Genomic DNA, 25,290 nt, shown 5'->3' with positions numbered 1-25,290 from the left:
TGTGCCAGTCAGTCTGGAATACAAGTTTTGACTAACAGCCTTTCTGTTTTTTTCCTTTTTTTTGATTGGATCTGTGAGTCCCACTAACCACAACCCTAGAAGTTTTCCAGCGATTCCCTAGAATCTTGGAATTCGAAGACTGGCGTTGGAACAGAAGAATTTAACATATGACGATCGTGCTCCTTTAAACCATAATCTTGCTTTACTTATAAATAAAACAGGAATGGCGAAAGTACAATTGAAATGCTTAAAATTTAACATCGATTTTTGCTGCATCCACCTGTGGTGAAAAACCAGTTTTTACAGTTAACATTATGAGTCTATAGATCGGATGTCGCAGGAAAATACTATAGTCCTTGGTATTTCCACATTGCAATTTTCCAGTTTTATTTGTTTACATACATTACAAGGTGATTAGTACCAAGTTGACTAATAAGAATCCTTAATTCCTAGAACTACACAGATAAGTAAGTACTCTTTATCTCTTAACAAAGAGTAACACCAGCAGTGGGCTAGCAGTAGAAGCGGCACTATAAATAGAATAATTAGCACTAACAGCGGGACTAGAGATTAATTGGTTTAAGCTGTTAACAACAAATAAAAGGCTTACCAAATGGGAAAGACAAGGCTAGGAAATAAAACCGGAACATCGTGCGTCCTGCAAAGAAATAACATATTAACAGTAACAAGGAAAACTAATTTACACATGTCCTGATGACTTGGAAAACAAAACAAAAGAGAACAAAGATTGGGGATTTACTATGAAAATCGGTCATGGAACGTTCTAAGAATATGAGTTTATCTTCAATAGTCACAAATTTAAACATTAAAATAACAGAAAACATGGAAGGTGCTTGAAAACTATACGAAAGCATTAACAAACTGTAGATATTATAGGATTTTTGGAGGATGAAACTTAAACCTTCCTCCATAAGTCAGTACCTGTAAATTTGAAGCTTATTTAAATAATAATTGAATGAGTAGACGAATGCTAGTGATGATACTTGCAGAAATCGAACCATTCGTGGTAAGCAATTAAGTAAAAACGAGTTTTTCTGACTGAAGTAAGGAGCAAAATTGACTTTTGAGACAAACAAAAATTATTCCTTTGCACCTTATACAAGATATAACTACAAAAGTAGAGAAAATTGATCGACTGGTGACATTTCCCGATGTTTGTAGGACTATACAGAACTAGGATTTTACTGAAAACACAAAATCCGCGCAAAACTAACAGGGCTGCTTTAATTTTACACGATAAAAAATCTCCAAATCGCTTTATGTTTTACATGTATAAGAAAACTATGTTGTTTTATGTTTTCAGAAAAGCTCTTGTTTTTCATAGCCCTACAAATACTCACAAACATGTTCAATCGGTTCATTTGAGCTAGTTTTATAAATACTTGTTGCATAGACTACAAATGAAAATTTTTGTTGTTTTAAGTTTCAACTTCACTCTTTACTTAAAAAAATGCTGTTTTTTGTAAAATTCTCTGAAAATTTCTCTAACGACAATTCAAATCGTTAGAGAGAAATAAGTAAAAAATAATTATTTGCTACAACAATATTAGAGTAGCCTTTAACATATTTATATCTGTAACACGGAGATAGATGTTCTTGTTCCAGGTATCTATTGTTCGTGTAAGAATAAAAGTTTACTAAATTTAAATTGACCTTAGAGAAAAATGGCAAATACGATGGCCTCCCAATTAATAAAACCCAATTAAAGGCCTACATTAACAAAATCACGAAAGTACTGATGGTACAGGAGGGCAATCTGAAAATCCCACTTCCCCTTACTTACCTTTTTCAAACGAATACTTTTATTTTGAACTTGATGGTTCACAAATTCACAGAACAAAAGTACATTAAAAGAAACGTTCCATGATTTAAATTACGAAATAACTACAGTGCCAAGATTCTTAAAAAAAACTGCATATTCTCTTAAATGCGAGAACAAAAGTTATTAGGCAGTAATCCATAATTGAAACATTCATACATGTGGTGAGTATATTTTTTATTTTAAATAATTTATAGTATGGCAAAAGCAAACGCAATTGCAGGAAGGGAATCATTTTCCAAGCGGGGTCGCAATACTAAAACTAGAAATTGTGGTTCCACTAGAAATAGTGGAAATTGTGGTTAAAAATCGAACTTGCTTGAATAATCATTTAACTGCGGTTACAAGACAAGCGACAATAAGAATCCTTATATAGGAGCCTGCCATGTGCTGAGTACCGGGGCGAAATAATCCTCTTGTTAGCTAATACTGAAGCAACTCTTTTTGGTCCAGTAGGTAGTCTTGTCCCCTGGTGATTACGTAAAATTTTAATTCCCTTATTGACTACTGGTTCATTTTTCAAAGATAATCATAAATTGGGTCAATATCTAAATTCCCCGTGTCAATATATAAGATAACAGAATAGTTAACTTAGTTTCGGTTTTTATAATTTTTTTCTCAGTTGCTTTGATATTCTCATTGAAGAAACTATAATAGCTTCTTTTCCCTACGTGGATCAGTAGCCACAATTGTATTTATTGTTATTGGTGGTGGTTTTATTTGTTTTTAGTTTAGTGATTTTTCTTTTATCTTGTGCTGAGAAACGCCTTATATATATATATATATATATATATATATATATATATATAATATATATATATATATATATATATATTATACTATCTTTATAAAAGAGCACTAAATGTATATTTATTTTTTATGTATGTATTTTATCTCGAAAACAACTACATATTTTTTTGGAAATTTAGCATCCTGGCATATTTTGCCCTAAAAAAAAAAAACAAAAAAAAAAAACAATTTATATAGATCGGAAGTTCGAGAAAATTTATTAAGAGCCTTAATTTCGGGGAAGAAAAAAATCATTTATATGAGTGACGTCAATTTTATATACATCCTTATTGCAATGACCTTGTCACACTTATGTGGAAAAATTGAAGATTTTCATGTATGGAGAAATACATGAAATAGCTTGAAGAGAAAAAAACTGGTAATTGCAAAAATATTTGTATATATTTTGACAAGGGAGTAAAAGTTTGAAGCTTAGTAGAAATTGAACTTGCTGTAATAATCAAATATTTTTGAATGGCTTAAAGAACATTAATTGCATTCAACTGCTTAAAGAACAAAAAACGACTAATCTATATATATAAAAATAAGTTGTCTGTGTGTGGATCTGTGGATCAGGTGACGTCATGTTTGTCCGCATATGACGTCTGAATTATTTCACAATAATACAAAAGAAGAAAAAAACTAAAAAAAGTAAAAACTACAAAAAAAACTAAAAAGAAAAAAAAAACTAAAAAAGCTAAAAAACTAAAAAAAAACTAAAAAAAGGTAAAAATCTAATAACTAAAAAAAAACTGAAAAAAATAAAAAAAGGCAAAAACTACAAAAAAAAATAAAAACTAATAAAAAAACTAAAAAAAGCTAAAAAAACTAAAAAAACTAAAAAAAACTAAAAAAAGGTAAAAAACTAAAAAAAAACTAAAAACTAAAAAAGAAAAAAACTAAAAAAAAGGAAAAAATGAAAAATAAAAGAGAAAAAGAAAACTAAAAAAATATGAATAAATATATATAAAAATAAGTTGTTTGTGGGTTATGTCTGTCTGTCTGTCTGTCGAGTGACGTCGTGTTTGTCCGCATATGACGTCTGAATTATTTCACACTAATACAAAAGAAGAAAAAAAACTAAAAAAGGTAAAAACTACAAAAAAAAACTAAAAAGAAAAAAAAACTAAAAAAGCTAAAAAACTAAAAAAAAATAAAAAAAGGTAAAAAACTAAAAACTAAAAAAAAGTGAAAAAACTAAAAAAAGGCAAAAACTAAAAAAAAACTAAAAACTAATAAAAAAACTAAAAAAGCTAAAAAACTAAAAAAACTAAAAAAAGGTAAAAAACAAAAAAAAACTAAAAAAGAAAAAACTAAAAAAAAAGGAAAAAACTGAAAAATAAGAGAAAAAGAAAACTAAAAAAATATTAATAAATATAAAAAATATAAATATAAATATAATATAAATTAGCAATCAACAAAGCACCGAGACACAAATGACGACCGGGACACAGGGAGTATAAATGACGACCAGGACATAAGTAAAAAAAAAAACTAAAAAAACTAAAAAAATTGTAAAAACTACAAAAAAACTAAAAACTAATAAAAAAACTAAAAAACCTAAAAATCTAAATAAACTAAAAAAGAAAAAAAAGAAAAAAGGAAAAAAATAAAGGAGAAAAACAAAACTAAAAAACGAATGTATATACAGACCGGGACACCGGGATACAAATGACGACCGGGACACAGGGAATATAAATGACGACCGGGACACAGGGACACAACTACAATGGGGACGCTGGGGGGCACAGGGGGATATAAATGACGACCGGGACACCGGGACACAAGGAATATAAATGACGCCCGGGACACTCAAAGAGAAATCACAGACTGGAACACCGGGACACAAATGACGACCGGGACAAAGGGAATATAAATGACGACCGGGACACAGGGACATAACTACAAAGGGGACGCCGGGGTGCACAGGGGGATATATAAATGACGATGGCGACTCAGGGAATGGTCGATTAGCAATCACCATCAACAAAGCTCAAGGGCAATCATTAGAATCATGAGGTATAGATCTGAATACGGATTGTTTTCCCATGGACCATTATATGTTGCATGTTCAAGAGTCGGTAAACCTGAAAATCTATCTATATGCACAGACAATGGGACAGCAAAGAATGTTGTATATTCGCAAGTTTTACGTAGTTAAAAACATATATATATATATATATATATATATATATATATATATATATATATATATATATATATATATATATATATATATATATATATATATATATATATATATATATATATATATATATATATATATATATCTATATTCACAGGTGGGACATAGGGACACAACTACAATGGCGCGTAACTAATATGGCGCGTAACGACTTACGCGCGGGGGGGGGGGGGCTTGGGGGGGGGCTTGGGGGGGGGGGGCGTGAAGCGCCCCCACCAACTAGGTTTTGGGGTGGCGCGAAGCGCCACCCCAAAATATATACAATATATTTGTATATATGCAAATATATTTGTATATATGAAGGGACTACAGTAATTTAAAAACCTTAAAGAAAACCAAAATTTTGATGAATTATATCATCCCCCCCAAAGCTTGAGTGAATGTATCATTTTATATCTGCGACGCATAGGTTACAACATTATTCAACAATATTTTTTTTTTACCTGACCAAATCGTATAGAAGGGGAGGTAGTTAAGACTTACAAGGGGCTCATTCTATTTGAAATTTTCAAGCACCCTTATAAGGAATCGAAAGTGATTGAAGGGCAAATGAAGTCCTTCCCACAAGCTCCTCAAGCCCCAAAAACATCTGACCAAATTTTGAGATAGCAGTTTTGGTGACAGTATTTGAGAAGTCAAATAAATTGAAACCTTCGGAGATGATATGACCCTGAGAGCCCCTGGTGCAAGAGCTGTAAATTATGCAAGTTGACCATTGTTTACAATGGGTAGGGAGCAACATTAAAATTTAAAGTTAACAGAAATTATTCCCTACGTTGGGGAAGGGGCTGCCCCTTCCTCATCCCTCGCTGTTTTTGCTAAAGTATTTTAAAAATACTATCAGCCCTTGTGTTTCAGGAGTCGTTTTTAAAGAATGGGGACGAAAAGTCAAACTAGCGTAAAGAGCAAGGGTTGAGGACGGGGCAGTCCCCCTCATATATGGAATAATTTCTGTTCGTTTCAAGCTTTAATTTCACTCCTTGCTTTCGCTTGAAAAAACTTTTTTTTATTTAATCATTGACTGTTTTTCAAATTAAGGAGGAAATATCCCTCCCCCTCGTGTAAAATTTTCCCTGTAAAGTTCCCCCCACAAAATTCCCCCTCCCCCCAAGAAGAATTTTCAGATATTTCCCATAAAAAATACTATATGTAAACAATGGGCAAATCGCTAAGCAGGGACCGTAGGAGGGGTGGGTGATTTCATCGCCAGAGGCGTAGTTGTTGAATCTTTCAGCTATGCTGAATCAAATGTCTATCTCGCAATTTTTATCGGATACTAGTGACGACCGGGACACGGAGAGTATAAATGACGACCGGGACGCAGGGAATATTTGATTAGCAATCACCACCAACAAGGATCCATTCGAACGAATTCAGGATCCGTTCGAACGAACACTCCACCCTTTCCCATTGCCCCAAATTCTATAGTAAAACTATTAGTAAAATCTACAGCAAAATTTATCCAAATAAAATAGCAAGCCAAAGTCTTAATTTTTAAGCAAAAAACCCAAATAAAAATTTACAGGTATTCCTTTAATTAGCCAATAAAAAAAGAAAGGTCAATTAAAAAGAAGCAGAAATTAATTTTTAGAATATTTACCAAAAAAGAAGTTTCTCAAAGAAAAGTAAAGAGCTATATTAAGCCGAACACGAGCAGAAATAAAGTGATAAAATAATTCAAACTTAAAATGCAACGAAATTAGAAACTCCCCTAAGCCTTCTAAAGGCCGGAGCGTCATTTGCTCTTTACTGAAAACAATTTTGGTTTTGAGCAACATGGTTTTATTTCTCATAACTTCGACAACAACACAGCCAAAAAATTATATTCCAAGGCTAATCAAGGTTCACAGATAAAAGTGGTGCTGCTTGTCCCCTTTCCTCCCTCTCAAACCTCTACACGGCTTTATTCTCATTTGTATCTCAATGATAATGGTAGGTGTTTTGAAGTGTAATTTTATTTGTAAACATTCAGCATTCATTCTGAATGTTTCAGAGTATTCACTCAGCATTCATTCAGTGCAGTCGCATTTCGCTAGCTCTGATAATTTGTGACGAGTGATTTGACCAGTCAACAATTAATTGAATTTAAGCCGGATTAACTCTGTACCTGTTTGGAATAAATAACGAGTGAAATACTTTTGAACGTGTTAGATAAATTTATAAACTTGTACATGATTAAGGCTTAATAATTATTTATGGATTGTGGCTGTGAGTTAGTATTCAGCACTACTATCATCTGAGTCGTGCATTGAAATATTCGGATTATTTGCAAATGACTGGATTACTTGCCCCACTCAAATATAAGTTATTATTTATTCTCATTGCATTCATTTAGCCAGTGTGGATCATTTCATAATTGTGCTTATTGAGAACTTCTCTGTGGATATACCTTTTTCACTTGATTGTTTTTGGACTGATGCCGAGCCGTGAGTGAAATTTGCTTATCATGGACAATTGGAATACCAGTACGCTTTATTATTGCCCAGTCTTGAATTTTGCTCAGCACAATCTCGATGAGGGGTTGGACCATCAGTCTATTATGAAATACGCTAGTGATTTTTTCCCGTATGAAGATGTTCTTGGAGCTAAGAAACTTTTATATAGCAATTGCTTCCCAGATGAGCCTATACCTCGTCGTTCGCGACCCAGTGCTAAGAATAGTTCGTTGTCGGACATTATCGCTACTCTTTCTCGCTGCTCTGCAGAAAATATTGATATTCCAGAGTTCGTGATCAAATCCCCCTCTGAAGTCCCTAGCATTCCGGCATCAGCTTATTCTATCCTTACCACCAAAGTCAACCAGTGTCTTGATCAGTTAAAATCGCTTGCTCACCTCAATAGTCCAACAACGTCTATTAATAGTTCTTTGATCTCAGATAGTAAGGGTACTAATCACAAACCCTCGTACGCCTCGTACCTTGTACCCTCGTACCTTGTTGTTCTTAAATACCCGCCTCCAGAACTAAGAGACCCCGTTTCTCGCAAGGAAAAGCTTGATTCTTTCGCCGGACATGACGGTATTGTGTCGGTAAAGTCCGATCCGGTAAGGAAAAGATGGGTTGTTGTTACGCGGGATAAAGTTTCCGCCAATTCTCTTGCCGCATCTGCTGTTGCGAGCTATCCAAATATTCTTGCTAAAGTGATTGATCGCAAACCTCTTGGAGTAATTAGGGGACTTCCCGTTAGTGTTTTTAGCAGTATACTCATCTCCGTTATTCCTGGTCTTGTTGAGGCCAGCCAGATCGGCTCTTCTCATACATTCCCTTTAGAGTTCCTTGATTCCGCTGCACTAAAATCTGCCATCGCTACAGGTCTGCGCTTGGGTTATGAGTCTTTTAAAATATCGGAATACAAAGAATTGCCCAGACGGTGTCTTAGATGCCAAAGTATCCATCATTCGTTAGCTCACTGCCCATGTGCCCCGAATGAGATGAAGTGCTCTAAATGTTCTGGATGCCATTCCAATACTAAATACAATCCTTGCTTAGAGGCTCCGAAATGTACCAACTGCGGCGAAGCTCATGTTTCCTATAGTATGAATTGCCCAGTGATAAAACGAGCTCTGAACTCTGCTCCAAAATGAACCAAGCCACTATTTTAAGTTTTGCTTCTGTCAATATTATCGGCATAAAAGACAAAGACTTGTTAATTAATGAATTATTAGTCCATGACATAGTGTTCTTGCAAGAAAATCTTTTGACCAAATCAAACGTTTCTAGCCTGAAGCGATCTTCTGTCCACCAGTTTTTTTCGCAAGAGGCCAAGAAAACTAGAGGCCACCCTTCCGGTGACCTAGCAATTTTTTTCCGTTCCCCATCAAAGCCCTCTGTGATTCATTGTGATGATAACATCTTAGCGATTAAATGTGATAGTACCACCTTTATAAACGTTTACTTACCTTGCGATCGACGTTCTATAGCATCGTTCACATCTTTCGCTAAATGTTGCTTCAGTTTAAAGTCTCTACTCGAAAGTCTACGTTTGAAAGACCTAAATTGGGTTTTAGCTGGTGACCTGAACTGTGATATTCTTGGTACCTCCGATAGATCAATCCTCTTGCTAGAATCACTTCCTAGCATATATCACGTCGCAGTTAAGAGCCCCCCATTCACGTAAATTAATAACAGGGGCTGTTCAAAATCGAACCTGGATCACGTGATCTCTTCCAGTTCCAGCTTAATATCATCGATTGTCAGGGTGGATGAAGAGAAGATTGACGACGATCACCTTATTCTTAGCTGTAATTGTGTTGCGAGAGCAACACTTTGGTTTTGTCCCGTTTTTTTTTTTTTTTTTCCTATGCCGCCGATCTCAGCTTATTCCTGGAAACTGGTAAGGGTCTAACCTGTGCGGTTTTTACGGAAAGTGTGGACCTCAGGCCGGATTGATGAATATGACATTACATTTTGGAAAGCTCCGTAGAACTCTTGCCTGGGGCCAAAAAGGATGGTTTTTGCTTGTCCTCGAGCCAGAGCCTATGGTGTGCGAAGTGAAGTGGAGTTATATAGCCTATGTCAGAGAGGAGTATCTGAAGTTGTGCAGCCAAGCTTTAGTTTCATCAAACCATGTTTCTGCTTTCGAGTGGAAAGCTCCGTTCTAGCAGGCAGGCACCAGTTTCAAATTGAAGATGGACTAAAATCTATAAGTGTTAAATATATGCGGTAGTTCCCTGGCCCCACAGCCAATATATCTTCTTTGAGTGATAAATAGAAAAATTTACAGAAACAAAAAAGTGCAATTTTCCCACGGGTCCGAAAGTGCTGCCATCTATTGTTTCTAGCCATTTCTGTTCGTGATTTCAGCTGACTTTACCATTCTTTTTTTTTCTACTTGGGATTGCAATAGAGAAATGGTATCAGATATACCTCTTAAACTTTAAAAGTTCTCTCATTGCTAAAGAAATTAGAGCTTATCCTTTGCTCCTTTCTAAGTGGTGGTGTTAGAAAGTTGGCCTCCGGCAAAAAAGTCAACTTTTGAACTAAGACAGATAGAATTTTTTTTTCAATGACAATCGATAGACCTTGATGAGCTGATCAAAGTATATGTCATCCATTTTTTGTTACAAAAATTCCTTCATGACATACACCAGTTTGAAAGTTTCAAGGGGTTGACAACTTCAGTGGTAAGGTACACACTTGAACCAAAAATAGGCCGATACCAATTGTGAGATATGTAGGGGACTTCCAAGCAACAGTCGATTATTAGCTTATAATCATCTTTGGCAATGAGGGGTTGCCGCAACACTTCACGTTGCCCAGGCAACGTAGGTCTAGTTTGTCCTGTGAGCTATCTGGCAAAACACTTTCGGCTCAGCCGAAGTGGCATACGAAGTTGAATTGGGATCGAGCTAATGTCCCACTATACCTTGCTACTCTACCTGCTTTACTCTCGACCATAAAAGTGCCATATCACCTGCTGCAAACGTCAGTTTCCTCGGCTTCAAGTACAGTTGACCTAAATTTCTATTATTGTCAAATCGTCCATTGCCTTAAATCAGCTTCCAAAGTTGCAGTGCCTGTGGATAAAGTTAGGATTGGTACAAGAAAGCCTAATTGGAACGTTGATCCTGAAGTAAAACTTGCTAAGCAAAAAGCCAAATTTTGGCTACGTATGTGGATATCATGTGACCGACCATCTTCCGGAGCTATTTTCTCTGTGAAACAAAAGTGTAAACTTGAATATAAGGCCAGTTTGAAGAGGGCACGCTTGAATGCATGGCCAGGCCCCACCGATAAGGCCTCGTGGAATAAGGTTATTAATAGTGAGAAATGTTTCCCCATCTACCCTATCTTGTCTCCAGCTAGCTAATTTTGTTGATCATTATAAGCGTGTGTTCAGTGTATTTAATAGGTTTCTTCAGTCTTTTTATTATAAGTTGCTTAAACTGCTTTTACCATACCGTCTCCTGCAGGCTCATGTTCAGCCTGTAGCAATATCTGAAATTCGCCGGGCTTTAAGAAAAACTAGACCTACGTTGCCTGGGCAACGTGAAGTGTTGCGGCAAACTTTGTCCGGCTTCGCCGATAAAAGTGTTGCGAGAGCAACACTTTGGTTTTGTTTCTTCGCTATCGGTTAAATTCTGAAGTTGTCAAAACTATCAAAGCATTCAAAACGGCATATTCAAAGCAGAACACAATCAGTAATCACATGATCAAGTTCTTCAGCGTTGAAAAAACAACAGCAAAAGAATATCGGAAGAAGGGACTAAATTGAGTTTGCAGCCAGTTGAACTTTATCCTTTGGAATATTATCTTATATAATCTAGTTGGTATTATAAAGCTATTCGTGACTTTTCAGGATCAAATACCATAGATGTGCACCAATTTGCACAAATTTTTAGCCTCTGATGAACCTCCTCTAGCAACCGATTCTTACTTACAAGTCCCTCTCCCGTGATATACATCCAAGTTCACCGGAAACAAATAATGGGTACACCAACTAGCAAAAGTTGCAAACCCCTTGTCGCTGAAGTCATTGTAGCCTAACAGCCGATTATTACTTACAACTCCCCTACATGTCTTACAATCGGGAACCAAGTTGTTCTTACCATCAATTACACCAGAAACAGATAATAGGTACACCAATCAGCAAAAGTTGCAAACCCCTCATTGCCAAAGATGATTATAAGCTAATAATCGACTGTTGCTTGGAAGTCCCCTACATATCTCACAATTGGTATCGGCCTATTTTTGGTTCAAGTGTGTACCTTACCACTGAAGTTGTCAACCCCTTGAAACTTTCAAACTGGTGTATGTCATGAAGGAATTTTTGTAACAAAAAATGGATGACATATACTTTGATCAGCTCATCAAGGTCTATCGATTGTCATTGAAAAAAAAATTCTATCTGTCTTAGTTCAAAAGTTGACTTTTTTGCCGGAGGCCAACTTTCTAACACCACCACTTAGAAAGGAGCAAAGGATAAGCTCTAATTTCTTTACCAATGAGAGAACTTTTAAAGTTTAAGAGGTATATCTGATACCATTTCTCTATTGCAATCCCAAGTAGAAAAAAAAGAATGGTAAAGTCAGCTGAAATCACGAACAGAAATGGCTAGAAACAATACATGGCAGCACTTTCGGACCCGTGGGAAAATCGCACTTTTTTGTTTCTGTAAATTTTTCTATTTATCACTCAAAGAAGATATATTGGCTGTGGGGCCGGGGAACTACCGCATATATTTAACACTTATAGATTTTAGTCCATCTTCAATTTGAAACTGGTGCCTGCCTGCTTGCCTGCTAGAACGGAGCTTTCCACTCGAAAGCAGAAACATGGTTTGATGAAACGAAAGCTTGGCTGCACAACTTCAGATACTCCTCTCTGACATAGGCTATATAACTCAACTTCACTTCGCACACCATAGGCTCTGGCTCGAGGACAAGCAAAAACCATCCTTTTTGGCCCCAGGCAAGAGTTCTACGGAGCTTTCCAAAATGTAATGTCATATTCATCAATCCGGCCTGAGGTCCACACTTTCCGTAAAAACCGCACAGGTTAGACCCTTACCAGTTTCCAGGAATAAGCTGAGATCGGCGGCATAGCAAAAAAACAAAACAAAAAAAACCGGGACAAAACCAAAGTGTTGCTCTCGCAACACAATTAAGCGTTCAAATAGCCTTGATGGTAACGGCCTTTCTTACCCATTTTTTGCTTATGATTGTCCTGCTCTACTTAACCATCTACTATATTTTTCTAGTCTTGCTTAGCACAGTCGCTTGTTCCTGATAGTTTCCTTTGTGGCCGTGTAACGTCTATTCAAAAGCGAGGCAAGGACCCCACGTCATGTGTGAATTATCGTCCCATTACAGTATTGTTTTTTCAAGTAAGTTGCTTGAACATTTGTTACTACCAGAAATTGAGTCGAATTGGGATTTTACGCCTTTTCAATTTGGTTTTCGGAAAATTTTCGGTTGCTCCCATGCACACCATGTTTTAAGCCGACTAATGAAAGATGCCGTAAAAGCTAAAATGTCTTTATACTGTCTTACTGTTGATATTTCTGGAGCTTTCGATAATAAGGTGCACTCTCAGGCTCTATTTTCCCTTGCGTCTTCAGGTGTTAACCCTTCGTACTAGGTTTATTGTCTTCTTGGTATTCAAAGTCTAAAATTCAAGTTACCTGGAATGGCCAAATATCTGACCCGGTAAAAATTAATAAGGGAGTTCGGCAAGGTGCCGTATTGTCTCCTAGTATATTTAAATGCGTGCTTGCATTGTGCCTGCGTCCCCTTAGAAGTTCTGTTTTTTACGGTAATACTGGTTTGTCTTCTATTGCATATGCAGATGACGTTCTTCTTGTTGCCCGGACTCGCCGTGGATTGCTTTCTAATTTTACTATATTAACCAATGGATTATCTAAGATTGGACTGTCAGTTAATGCGTCTAAATAGCCCTTATGCGGTCGCTCCATTCGTTGCTGGGACTGCAATTATGCCATGTTCTTCTTTAGTTAGTTGGCTTGGTCTGTGTTTCGGCCCAACACTTTCCACTACCTGTTCATCCCTAGTGAATCAAGCCGTGAAAAACCTACGCGTCGCTAACGGAAAAATATCCCCAAACAAAAGCCGTTACAACCGCAACGGTTTGTGCATGGTTTATAACGCTTATTGCGCCCCTGTGCTTTTGTTTTTATCAGGCATGGCTCATCTGTTTCGTAAGAAAGATCGACATATTCTACGTACGATTATTTCAGATATTGCAAATACCTCCTCCGGCTTTCTAGATGGCACCGAAACATAAAAATAATTGCTCGATTTGGTATAGTAGATGTGCCTTCTCGGATTCGGTCTTCCAGTTTGATTTATGTAAAAAGACTGTCAACTTTATTCACGTTCATGACCCTCTGCAGCCTTTTTTCCATATTGATACTGGTTGATTAGTCCATGTTGTCTTTTGTTAGTTTGAATTTTGTTTTTCTTCGCTGTTTATCGTATTTGTTTTTGTTTATTTGTCAACTTTATTCACGTTTATGACCCTCTGCAGCCTTTTTTCCATATTGATACTGGTTGATTAGTCCATGTTGTCTTTTGTTAGTTTGAATTTTTTTTTTCTTCGCTGTTTATCGTATTTGTTTTTGTTTATTTATTTATAATACTGCGTACTTTGTGTTTTTTATACTTTACGGGTAATAAAGTTCATTCATTCATTCATATCTTCAACGACAACATAAGAAGAAATAAAACCACCATAATAACGAAGAGTACGGTAAAAAAAAAATAATGAAAGCAGACTAACTGTTTACTATATAAGGATATTTATTCCTGGACGTTTCGACAACTTTGGATTTATCAACGTTTTAAAAGAGAGAATATTTAGATTATATTTTGTTTTCAGAAGCCATACTTCTGTTTGCGGTAATGTCTGTTCGTTTTAAGTTTTATTGGATTATTCGTTAAATTTCTGTTTCTTTTAGGTCTCAAATGATCATTGATTGTGATTTCCGTCTGTCTTAGTCTTGAATTTTTGTATAACTTTATTTCTTTGGTTTAATATAGTTCTTTACTTTTCTTTGAAAAACTTTTTTTTTCGGGAAGTATTTTTTAAACGAAACTTAGGAAAGACTGATCTTGGTAAATCTTAACCGAATATGAATAATAAGAATGAAACTCTACTTTCTTTACAAAATATATGAAACTAAGACATCAATTGGAGATGGGTCAAGGAGGCTATCCCCCCTCCCCTTCTCCTTCTAAGGTTCGGATATTCACTAACTATCAGTATAAGCGGGCAATTTTTCTGAAAACGTAGGTTTGCCGCGGTTTCAGTCTATATTTTATTCCAGAATCTTGGAAATCTATTGTATTTAAGTTTTCTACTTCAACAGTTATGACTCAACATAGACTAGTCAGACAAGACTCCTTCTTCATTCCTTATCCCGACGGTTATATAGCCCCCTTTTAGGCTTCATACTCAGTAGAAGGATCAGCTCTTAAATCTATTTAAAGAACAAGAGTATGGCGGTGGCTAGACTGCAAGACTTTTAGGCAGGAGGGGGGGGGGAGGATGTTGGCAGAAAAGTATCACATTTTTCCAGATTGTCCAAGATACATTTTTGTGAATTTTTGGTCTTCTAGGAGAATAAAAGGCAGGAGCGTGGCAACTGTCCCTCTTCCCATCGAAAACTGATAAGTATATAAATCGAAAAATTTTACAATGTCCCAAAAAACATAATCCTTTCTTAGGCAAATACTATTTATATTCTTTTAACGCTCCTTTAAGAGGATTTTACATAGTTTTGCCGATTCCTGCAAAAAAAATCCTTGTGGGTTAGTTACATACTGCAAATTAGTTATATTCTTAGTTACAGATCAATCGTTTAAAAACACATTTTGCTTTTAAAATATGTCTTAATTCAGTTTATCTATTAGGGCGAGTGGATTTTGAGTAAATGGGCCTTCTCAAACGGATCTTCACCACATTTTGTCGTTTTTCTTTCAGAACTAGGCATTAGAAGTATATATCTTCTGTAACTTGTAATAAATCTATACCACTGTCCCCTAAAAACTGGTTCTCCAAAAACAACACCCATGGCAGCTTTAGCGTATAAAAAAATTTGTCATATTATCATCAAGATTCCTAGTCATGCTGAATAGTTTTATCAATTACAACATTGCCTCTGAATATTTTTTCCTTTCACCACAAATTTTTCTTTCGCCCAAATTAGGACTGAAAACAGCTTTGAATGTACGAAATTTCACACAGAAAAAATTACACATTTGACGAACACTAGAATCATAATGATGTATGATTATCACGGTTGCAACCTAGTAAAAAGCGAACCGTCTGTAGAGCCAAAAAATAAAAATACATTTTCAAAAAGCTGTCCAGCAAAAAAATTGTTCCTTTAAAGATGGTTCAGGAATGATAACTATTATATAGGTTCATTTTAATAGTAACATTTTATTGCAGAAACAAATTTCCAGAGATTTTTAAAAAGAGGTAGAAGCCCCTCTAAATGGTGGTGGATCGTAACGAAGAAAAAAGTATTGGTATCACCATTGATAAAAGCCCTTTACTGGAGGTTTTGATCCCCCCCCCCATCCCGTTCTAAAAAAAAGGAAAATCATTTTTTGCATGGATAGACAGTGAATTTAGTTTCCTTTTCGCAAAGAAAAAATCGCAGAGAGATGTTTAATGACTTATTCAAAAGCTTTTGATTATATATACATGCTTTTTGAGATTTGTCTTGATAGCACCATTACAAAGTGTAATATGGCACCAAACATGACCCTTTTTGCCATTTCCAGAACTTTCATTACAAGGCAACTATAATCTCCATGGCTGAAAACCTTAGCCAGTGGTTTGCAATCCCCCTCTAGTATACACCCTCTCCCAGCCCCCTTTGTAGATGGGAATTAAATGATTCATATTAAAAAAAAAAAGAAAAAAAAACTGTCTAATGAACAGTTAAAACCGTTTTAGTTTTGGTTCAGGAATAAAAGCTGCTATTCACTATTTATTTTTATCTTAACATAAGAACTTAATTACGAAAACGATTTCTCGGGAATTTTGAAAAATAGCCTGAGAAGCTGAGTTGCTTTTTAATAATGTAATTTGAATAATCAGTTTAATAGAATGTTGAAATCCAAGAAACAAAAATAACGAAAGTATACTTCCTTATGAGAAGTTCAAAATTCTTTGCAGAACTGCGGCAGAAAAATTCCAATAATAGTATCACGAATTTCTGTAAATTAAGTTAACTATATATCTAAAATTATTTGAATATCCTTTGGTTTTCTAAAATCTCCGTAAACTTCATATAGAACACTGCTCTTTAAATAGTTGCGTTTTTATCTGCAACTTCTCAAAGATATCGATTGTAATTACCATTGGATACTTTATGCAACAAAATAGCAAATTTTTTTTTGGTAAAAAAAGTTTAAGAAACGTGGAAAGTAAAACCTATATTTATGCCCTATAGCAATCTTTTCAATATGAAAAGATCATATTGACTTCTTTTTATCACTTGAGTTAGAAAACAGTCTTTGGTAAAGTTTATTGAGTATATTTAAAAAACTAAAAAAGAACAAAAATTAATTTAAAAACGAAGTTTTGCTTATAAAAGCAAAGAGTGAGGTTGAAACTTAAAACGAACATATCACAGTTAATGCAACATATGTCTCCAAAACTAATTCAAGTAAACTGACTTGAGATATATTCCTATATTTGAAAAATTCTGGAAAATTATCGTTTGACTGAAAGCTGAGCTTACTTAAATTTTAAAACGTAGTTTTGCTGCGGTTTCAATCTATATTTTATTCCAGAATCTTGGAAACACTTTCTATTGTATTTAAATTTTCTACTTCAACAGTTATGACTCAACATAGACTAGTCAGACAAGACTCAGTGCTTTATTCCTTATCCCGACGCTTATATAGCACCCTTTTAGGCTTCATAGTCAGTAGAAGGATCAGCTCTTAAATCTATTTAAAGAACAAGAGTATGGCAGTGGCTAGACTGCAAGACTTTTAGGCAGGAGGGGGGGGGAGGGTGTTGGCAGAAAAGTATTATATTTTTTCAGATTGTCCAAGATACATTTTTGTGAATTTTTGGTCTTCTAGGAGAATAAAAGGCAGGAGCCTGGCAACTGTCCCTCTTCTCATTGAAAACTGATTAGTATATAAATCGCAAAACTTTACAATGTCCCAAAAAACATAACCCTTTCTTAGGCAAATACTATTTATGTTCTTTTAACGCTCCTTTAGGAGGATTTTTACATAGTTTTGCCGATTCATGCAAGAAATTCCTTGTGGGTTAGTTACATACTGCAAACTAGTTATATTCTTAGTTACAGATCAATCGTTTAAAAACACATCTTCCTTTTAAAATATGTCTTAATTCGTCCTGTGGTGGCGCAGTGGATTTGACCTTAGCTTGGTAATACGGGACCCAGAGATCGAATCACACTGTAGGAATGTACTACAGGGCCGACGCAGGGACCATAGGAGTCAAGAGTCGCCGTTAATTCTTAAATAATACGTCTTAATTCAGTTTATCTATTAGGGCGAGTGGATTTAGAGTCAATGGGTTTTCTGGAACGGATCTTAACCATATTTGTCTAATGAACAATAAAACCGTTTTAGTTTGGTTCAGGAATAAAAACTGGTATTTACTATTTATTTTTATTTTAACATAAAAACTTAATTACGAAAACGATTTCTCGGGAATTTCGAAAAATAGCCTGAAAAGCTGAGTTTCTTTTTAATAATGTAATTTGAATAATCAGTTTACTAGAATGTTGAAATCCAAGAAACAAAAATAACGAAAGTATACTTCCTTATGAGAAGTTCAAAATTCTTTGCAGAACTGCGGCAGAAAAATTCCAATAATAGCATCATGAATTTCTGTAAATTAAGTTAATATATATCTGAGAATTCTGAGAGGAACTTTACACGGAAAATTTTACACGAGAGGGAGGGATATTTCCTCCTTAATCTGAAAAACAGTCAATGATTAAATGAAAAAAAGTTTATTCAAGCGAAAGCGAGGAGTGAAATTAAAACTTGAAAAGAACAGAAATTATTCCATATATGATGGGGGGCTCCCCATTCCTCAACCCCTGCTCTTTACGCTAGTTTGAATTTCCGTCCCCATTCTTTAAAAACGACTCCTAAAACACAAGGACTGATAGTATTTTTTAAAATATTTTAGCATAAACAGCGAGGGATGAGGAAAGGGCAGCCCCTTCCCCCATGTAGGGAATAATTTCTGTTAACTTTAAATTTTAATGTTGCTCCCTACTTTCAGTGGTTTATGTTTTGTTAAGTTATATTATAAAACCCATTTGTAAACAATGGTCAACTTGCATAATTTAAAGATCTTGCACCAGGGGCTCTCAGGGTCATATCATCTCCGAAGGTTTCAATTTATTTGACTTCTCAAATATCGTCACCAAAACTGCTATCTCAAAATTTGGTCAGATGTCTTTGGGGCTTGAGAAGCTTGTGGGAAGGGTTCCATTTGCCCTTCAATCACTTTGGATTCTTTATAAGGGTGCTTGAAATTTCAATTTCAAATAGAATGAGCCCCCTTTTAAGTCTTAACTACCTCCCCTTCTATACGATTTGGTCAGGTAAAAAAAGAATATTGTTGAATAATGTTGTAGCCTATGCGTCGCAGATATAAAAATTATACATTCACTCAAGTGCTGGGGGGGGATAGAACATTCGGTTCTTAAAAATAAGATAGTTAATAGTGAATCGAAAATTGGAAAAATTGAAAATGATACGTCCTGGCTCGATTTGCAATTAGAAATTTGTACCGATGAATTAATAAAATTAAAAAGAAAAAATGATGATTCAATGAGTAAAAAAATGTAAAATGTAAAAATGTAAATAAAGAATTGTTGAATAATGTTGCAGCCTATGCGTCGCAGATATAAAAATTATACATTCACTCAAATGCTGGGGGGGGATAGAACATTCGGTTCTTAAAAATAAGATGGTTAATAGTGAATCGAAAATTGGAAACATTAAAAATGATACGTCCTGCCTCGATTTGCAATTAGAAATTTATACCGATGAATTAATAAAATTAAAAAGAAAAAATGATGATTGTGAATGATGAGTCGGGTTGCGAATTTGGAAGCCGCAAAGTTAGAAAATAATATCATCATATGGAATGCAGTTTGTGAGGATATTGATAACGCCAAAGCTTTATTTACATAAGTTGTTCGCCATGGATTAGAATTGCCTGAAGTAAATTTTACAATCTCGCAATATGACAAAAATCGTAAATTCTTAAAGGTGACACTAAATAAAAAAGACGACAAGTTTTCTATTATAAAAAATGCCAGCAAGCTGAAGGACAAGACATTTCATGGGAATAATGGCAACTTGTTTATTAGTGATGATGTGCCAGCCGAAATTCATAAAATACGTAAGCTGATTTTAGCGAAACAGGATAAATTGCGGAAGATTCCTAGGTATGAGGCATGGATATCAAAGGGGATTCAGACAAACTTGTTTGTGAAAAGACCTGACGGCCCAATTACAAAATATTCATTTAGTGATAGCATACCAGAGGTTGACGACTTTCCAAACGTCCAAGGACATGTACATCATAGTTTTCCAAGTGATATTTCAGTGAAATAAAATCATATCGTCTAATAGTAAAGCGTCCTGTTAGTATGTTTAGGAAGCGTTTAATCATGTTTTGTCTCGTATTTATTTGTTTTTTAGTCATCTTCTCACTAATTTTTGTTGCTCTATATATTTATTACGATTCTTTTTCTTTAGTTATCTACTTTTTTCTATGTTTTTTTTACTGCTTGTTCTGAAGCACACAGAGGTCTTTATGAAGAGCGGTAGAATACTGAAAGAATTTGTCTTAGAATGAAGACATTTCTCTTTTCTTTTCTTAGTTGTTTCTGGGTGAGTTATCTTTTATTTTTGTTTGTTGGGCGCATGGGTCGTGGTGTGGTTATTCTTGACATGGTGGTAATATTTGACAATGGATAGAGATAGCGATGGAATTCCATCATCAAGGTTAAAAGAATTTGAGTGATATTCTCTTTTGTTTTATTCAGTTTTCCAAAATTATCAGCTGGTGATAATGAGGATAATAGCAGCATATTAGATATACCAAAAAATCAATATTTATTTTTGAATGGATTGGCAAAGAAAAATTTTAGAACAAGGAGGATATCTATTTGGAATTGCCGGGGCTTGAGGACTGCAAGGGATACAACTGACACTTTTCTATCGACATCAGATACGGACATATTCGGTTTATTCGAAACTTTTTTAGATGAGTTTTCAATTGAAAGTATTCATGTTGATGGTTATCAATTGTTTCATGTTGGAAGGAGTATGCAAAAGAAAGGTGGTCTTGGTGTTTTAATTAAAAGTTGCATACCAGCCCGTGCAAGACTAGGCTTTTTGCCGATGAATGTTGAAATTTTATTTGAATCTTGTGTTGTTGAATGTTTTTTTTTTCCAAATAATGAGAAGATTCTAACCGCAGTTATTTACCGCAGTCCGTCAGCTAGTCAGATGCAGTTTAGGAATTGTTTTGAAAAATTCATGGATGAATTAGCTAGTCTTAATACTTCTTATCTAGTTATGGGAGATTTTAATATTGACTTAATGAACTTTGTTTCTGCTAATCAGAATAGATTGGATAGTAACACTTTGAAGCTTTTTTTTTAAACAGTTTTTAAATAATGATTGTAGGTTAAAAGTGAGGATACCGGAACTGAAATTGGAATACTTTTGATATTTGCTAAAAAAAAAAGAAGGGTATAAAATGCTCAAATGGGCGCAGCCTGGATTCTGCTTAGCAAGGTATTACTGGCCGATGGTTCTGTTAAACGGGAGCAGAAACTGCTGAAAAACCTGTCTTGTATCCCGTATTGACTAGCACTCCTCTCCACAATTTTGACACATACTTTATGAAATTCAAACTTCAGGGTGGGAATAGCTGCACGCACCCCATACCAGCCAACGTACATGGTTTCAGATATATTCACGAGGCTATTCTTCATTAGATTATTACAACCATGAGTATGATGATTAAAATATTGAAAAGTTTTTTGACAAAACCTAAAATAAATCATTTTCTTAAATTGACCATCACAGAGTCATCATATAACACATGTATTAAAATTTATCAGTCTGATGAAAAGCAACAGGCAGTTTAAACCTGTATTTATTTGTTCTTCCTTTTCCCAGTGTCATTAGAAGCTTCAAGATATCCTCCAAGTTGAAGAACTTGCCTTGCAGCATTATTGATTAATTTAAAACGGTCAGCTCCGAGGAGAATCCCTCCAAACCACCTTGAAACGACAACGATGACATCTTTGGAATTAACAATCTTAAAAAGAGAAAAGCAAAAATATTACAATGAAAAAAGATGTTCCATCCAAAACCATTTATTAAGATGTAAATTCAGGGCGAATGATCAGTCGATATACTTAAAGCTTTTCTAAATAGTTATTCAATTTGGAATAGCTGAAAATCGGCAATTCTGCATGACTACTTATGAGAAAAATATATTTATTTTAAACAGGTTCGAGAAAAACAAAAAAAAAATAAATAAAAAACCTGATAATCTATTCAAAATAATTAAAATCTCTGAATTATTCAACGGCTACCTAAAAAAAGAAAATAAATGACAGAAGAAGTAGAATAATGCTGAGTGAAGCAAAGAAAATTTACAAAATAAAGAAGCTTACAAAAGAAAGTTACAAAATAAAAAAAAAATTAAGACAGTGATTTCCATAGTTAAATGAGCCCTGCCCTATTCATCCACAAAACACACTCGTATGGATATGGTAAATTTACAGTACTAGATAGGGATATATTCTAGCCTTCATTCACTTTTCTAGCCGACGCAATATAACTGGCAAAACTAAAACAGGCCGAAAATTCCTAGATCATATTTATCCTAATCTTTGAAAAGAAGAGACATTCTAAGAAACTTTCAACAATTGTAAAAACCCATCCTGTTTTAGCCACGTGTATTAACACCGGAAGCAAATATCTCAAACATTAGTAAACTCTATTTTTCATAGAATTTATAGTCAACAAAGTAGCGTTGACTAAATTAAGTACCATGTACTTCATATGTTTTTTTTTTCTTTTTCTTTTTTTCAACCATTTCATACACAGGGAATGGCCACACAGACTTAAGAGGGTGCCAATTCCAATGGATATTAGACGTTCAAAATCCCTTTATAAGCGACAAAAATAATTGGAAGACAGAGAGCCTTGTTTTTATGCCCTTTTCTGTCCCCAGAACCCGACGAAGCCCCATCGCATCACGAAGCATTAAATGCATAGAAATGGGGCGGAATACACTAAGATCAGTAGATTAGAAAGAGTCCCCATCCCATGTGAAATTGGTTTGTTACGACCTGAAAATTTAATTTTTTGTGTGTCTGTCCCTCCCCCAGCAGTTTTATTTAGGGATATCCCCTTTAATAGGGTAATCGTATCGAAAGAACGGTCATACACAATGACGAGGGGGCTCATTAGTTTTTTTGTGTTTAATTCTAGTACTATTTATAATTAACGGGACCCACGACAGTACTATCCAGAGGCACAATAGCTCCTTTTGGAAGTTGAATTTTAACACACTGAAGTTTTTCTGACAGAAATAAAGAGCGAAGTTGAAACTTTAAACAAAAAAAAATCATTACTTGGCAGTTTATGCAATGCACATCTATAAAACCAATGCAAATACTAATAAAACTCCCCGGCGTTTATAGGATTATACTCAAATGATGCTTTATTAAAAACAAAATCAGGCGCAAGAAATAAGAATGCACTATTTCCATATCGTAAAAAATATCCTAAAGCACTTTTTTTTGGAGTGCAAAATATTCAATGTTTTCAGTTAAGTCATAGTTTTCCTGTTTAGGTTTCAACTTCACTCTTCACTTTCATCACAAAAACTTCTTTTTTGATAAATTTTTTCTCATTTTTTTTTTAAATTATATTTGATTGCAAAACTTAGATGTCACTATTTATAGTGGATTGATAGAAATAAGAGAGAACAAGACGAAACGTGTTTCTTTACTGATGGTCGTGGTTATCAAACCTGTTTAAGTCTTAAATTATGTTTGAAGTGCGTTGAGGAAAAGTTATAGGCTTTCCTGCGCCGTCAAGTTGTCAAATAACAATGTTATCAACCGTTTTTCTGCCAGCCTACAGAAGCAAAAGTGTTAGCTAACAAAATCATTAACTAACAAACACCAGAAATGTATTAATCGAACAGAAATCCCCTCCCCCCAAAAAAAAGTTGGAACAGCCAGCCTCTCCCTGAAAAAATATGCAAATAAATAAATAAAATAGTTTGTCAACTGAAAGATAATGGAAGTCATGGATTCCCTATCAATATTTATAGCATACAAAACTGATCATTCTGCTCTTCGAGTTCTCCAAACATTTCTTTCGACAACGATTTGATCTGTTAGAGATAGGAACAAGAAAAAAAAAGTAAATAGAAATACTAAACAACAAAAACAGTAAATTTGGGATGTAGGCTATGTTTATACTGGAATCGACTTACAAAATCCTGTAAATAGAAATGGTTACAATAAGTAAGAATTTTGTTGTAAAATGTGTAAAAACAGATACATGAAGTAAGATATGAAGTGAGAAAACTTTAAAATTTAGGGCTGTGATTCGCTCATTACTAGCTTGCAGCTATTAAAGCAACCATGAAAAAAAAATTATCAGGTATACCTTTCGATTTCAGCAAGAAATATTTATGCTTATACGTTATAGCACAGACAAAACAAAGAATAACTACCTGCAACAAATGAAGGAGTCGGCTGCCTGCTTGAGTTTCACCATCGTCATCACAGTCCTGAAGCCAGCTTTTGGAGTCTTCTTTGTATATCCTGTAGGCATAAATATTATGGGTAGCTTGAGCAATTTTCCGGTTTTCATATAGTTTTGCCAATACTTGTCTGAAAAATTGACATTTTGATAAAATCATATGTTTCATTTATATCACATTTTTTTCCTATTTAGATAATTTGTTTCATTTCAATATTTATTGACCAAACAAAATTTTATTATGATGCCAAATCGATTAGCTTCACATTTAAAAATTTATGGGATTTCAGCACCGAGTGACGGGATTGGCTTGATTATGTATGTTAAAAAACACACTCATATTAATTTTAACTGAGCTCCAGTGGATAGCCAAATTAACGCTATAATATGCATTAAAATAGATTCTCCATATACGCGAGATGAAGTAACCCCAAAGAATTCTGGACATGTTTCTGATAGATGATTGACAGAATGTATCTTCGAATATAAAAACGAAATCAAACGAATGTTTTATTTCAAATAAAAACGAAAATAAAAACGAATGTATCTTCTTTGTCAATTTTCTTGGTTATTTGTTGCATGGAGTAAATACATTTGACGTCAATCCTCCTATTTTGGTATTTTGGAGTGCTAAGTTAGTTATTAAAGCTTAAAAATAATCAATAGTATGCATTTCATGCATCTAGTATGCAGAAAAGATCTATTAGCTCTTATAGATGTAATTTCACGTGAAACCGATGTTTTCGTCTGAAACTGTGCCGCTGTTGATCCACCAAGAGGACAAAAAAAAAGAATCTATGCCTTCTTTCTGCACAGCTACAGCAAATAGTCTAGACTTCATATAACCAAGATCATTATCCAATAAACCGGAGCGACAAAGCCTATTATCTCCTGTTGCTACTTGCGCTTCTTTTTATATTCCAAGGAGGCGGCACTTTTTCAAGTCATTATTTTTTTTTCTCTCTATTTTGAAGCAGGCGAATTTCTAACTATTCAATGGTTTATTTTTCGAACTGTTCGAGAAATCGATGTTGTTACGTCCCAAGAAATCGATGTACTAGACAACATGGAATCATAAGGTTAAGAAATCAAAAATTTAAAGCATGAAGAAAAATAAAAGCCCCAAAAACAAAGTCATTAGTACCCACAGATGTATACACGCCAAATCTT

At 34.7% G+C, this 25,290-nt stretch overlaps 2 protein-coding genes across 2 annotated transcripts in view; both read right to left on the bottom strand.

Moving 5' to 3' along the window:
- The window catches only part of LOC136033798 (zinc metalloproteinase nas-7-like), a 45,028-nt gene extending 43,106 nt beyond the window's left edge, over positions 1 to 1,922 (bottom strand). Inside the window, exons 1-2 of the mRNA XM_065714711.1 lie at positions 1,805 to 1,922; positions 611 to 658 (exon numbers count right to left, since the gene is read on the bottom strand). Of these exons, the coding sequence (XP_065570783.1) occupies positions 611 to 650 (40 nt within the window). The 5' untranslated portion in view covers positions 651 to 658; positions 1,805 to 1,922. The remainder of the gene's footprint in view (positions 1 to 610; positions 659 to 1,804) is intronic.
- A 19,494-nt stretch (positions 1,923 to 21,416) lies between these two features.
- Positions 21,417 to 25,290, bottom strand: part of LOC136033796 (protein IMPACT-like) — a 29,313-nt gene continuing 25,439 nt past the window's right edge. Inside the window, exons 5-6 of the mRNA XM_065714710.1 lie at positions 24,092 to 24,251; positions 21,417 to 21,649 (exon numbers count right to left, since the gene is read on the bottom strand). Coding sequence (XP_065570782.1) covers positions 21,485 to 21,649; positions 24,092 to 24,251 — 325 coding nt within the window. The 3' untranslated portion in view covers positions 21,417 to 21,484. The remainder of the gene's footprint in view (positions 21,650 to 24,091; positions 24,252 to 25,290) is intronic.

Source organism: Artemia franciscana, chromosome 12, assembly GCF_032884065.1.
Source record: "Artemia franciscana chromosome 12, ASM3288406v1, whole genome shotgun sequence".
In the NCBI taxonomy this organism is placed as follows: Eukaryota; Metazoa; Arthropoda; class Branchiopoda; order Anostraca; family Artemiidae; genus Artemia; species Artemia franciscana.
This window is presented reverse-complemented; position numbering and strand designations above follow the sequence as displayed.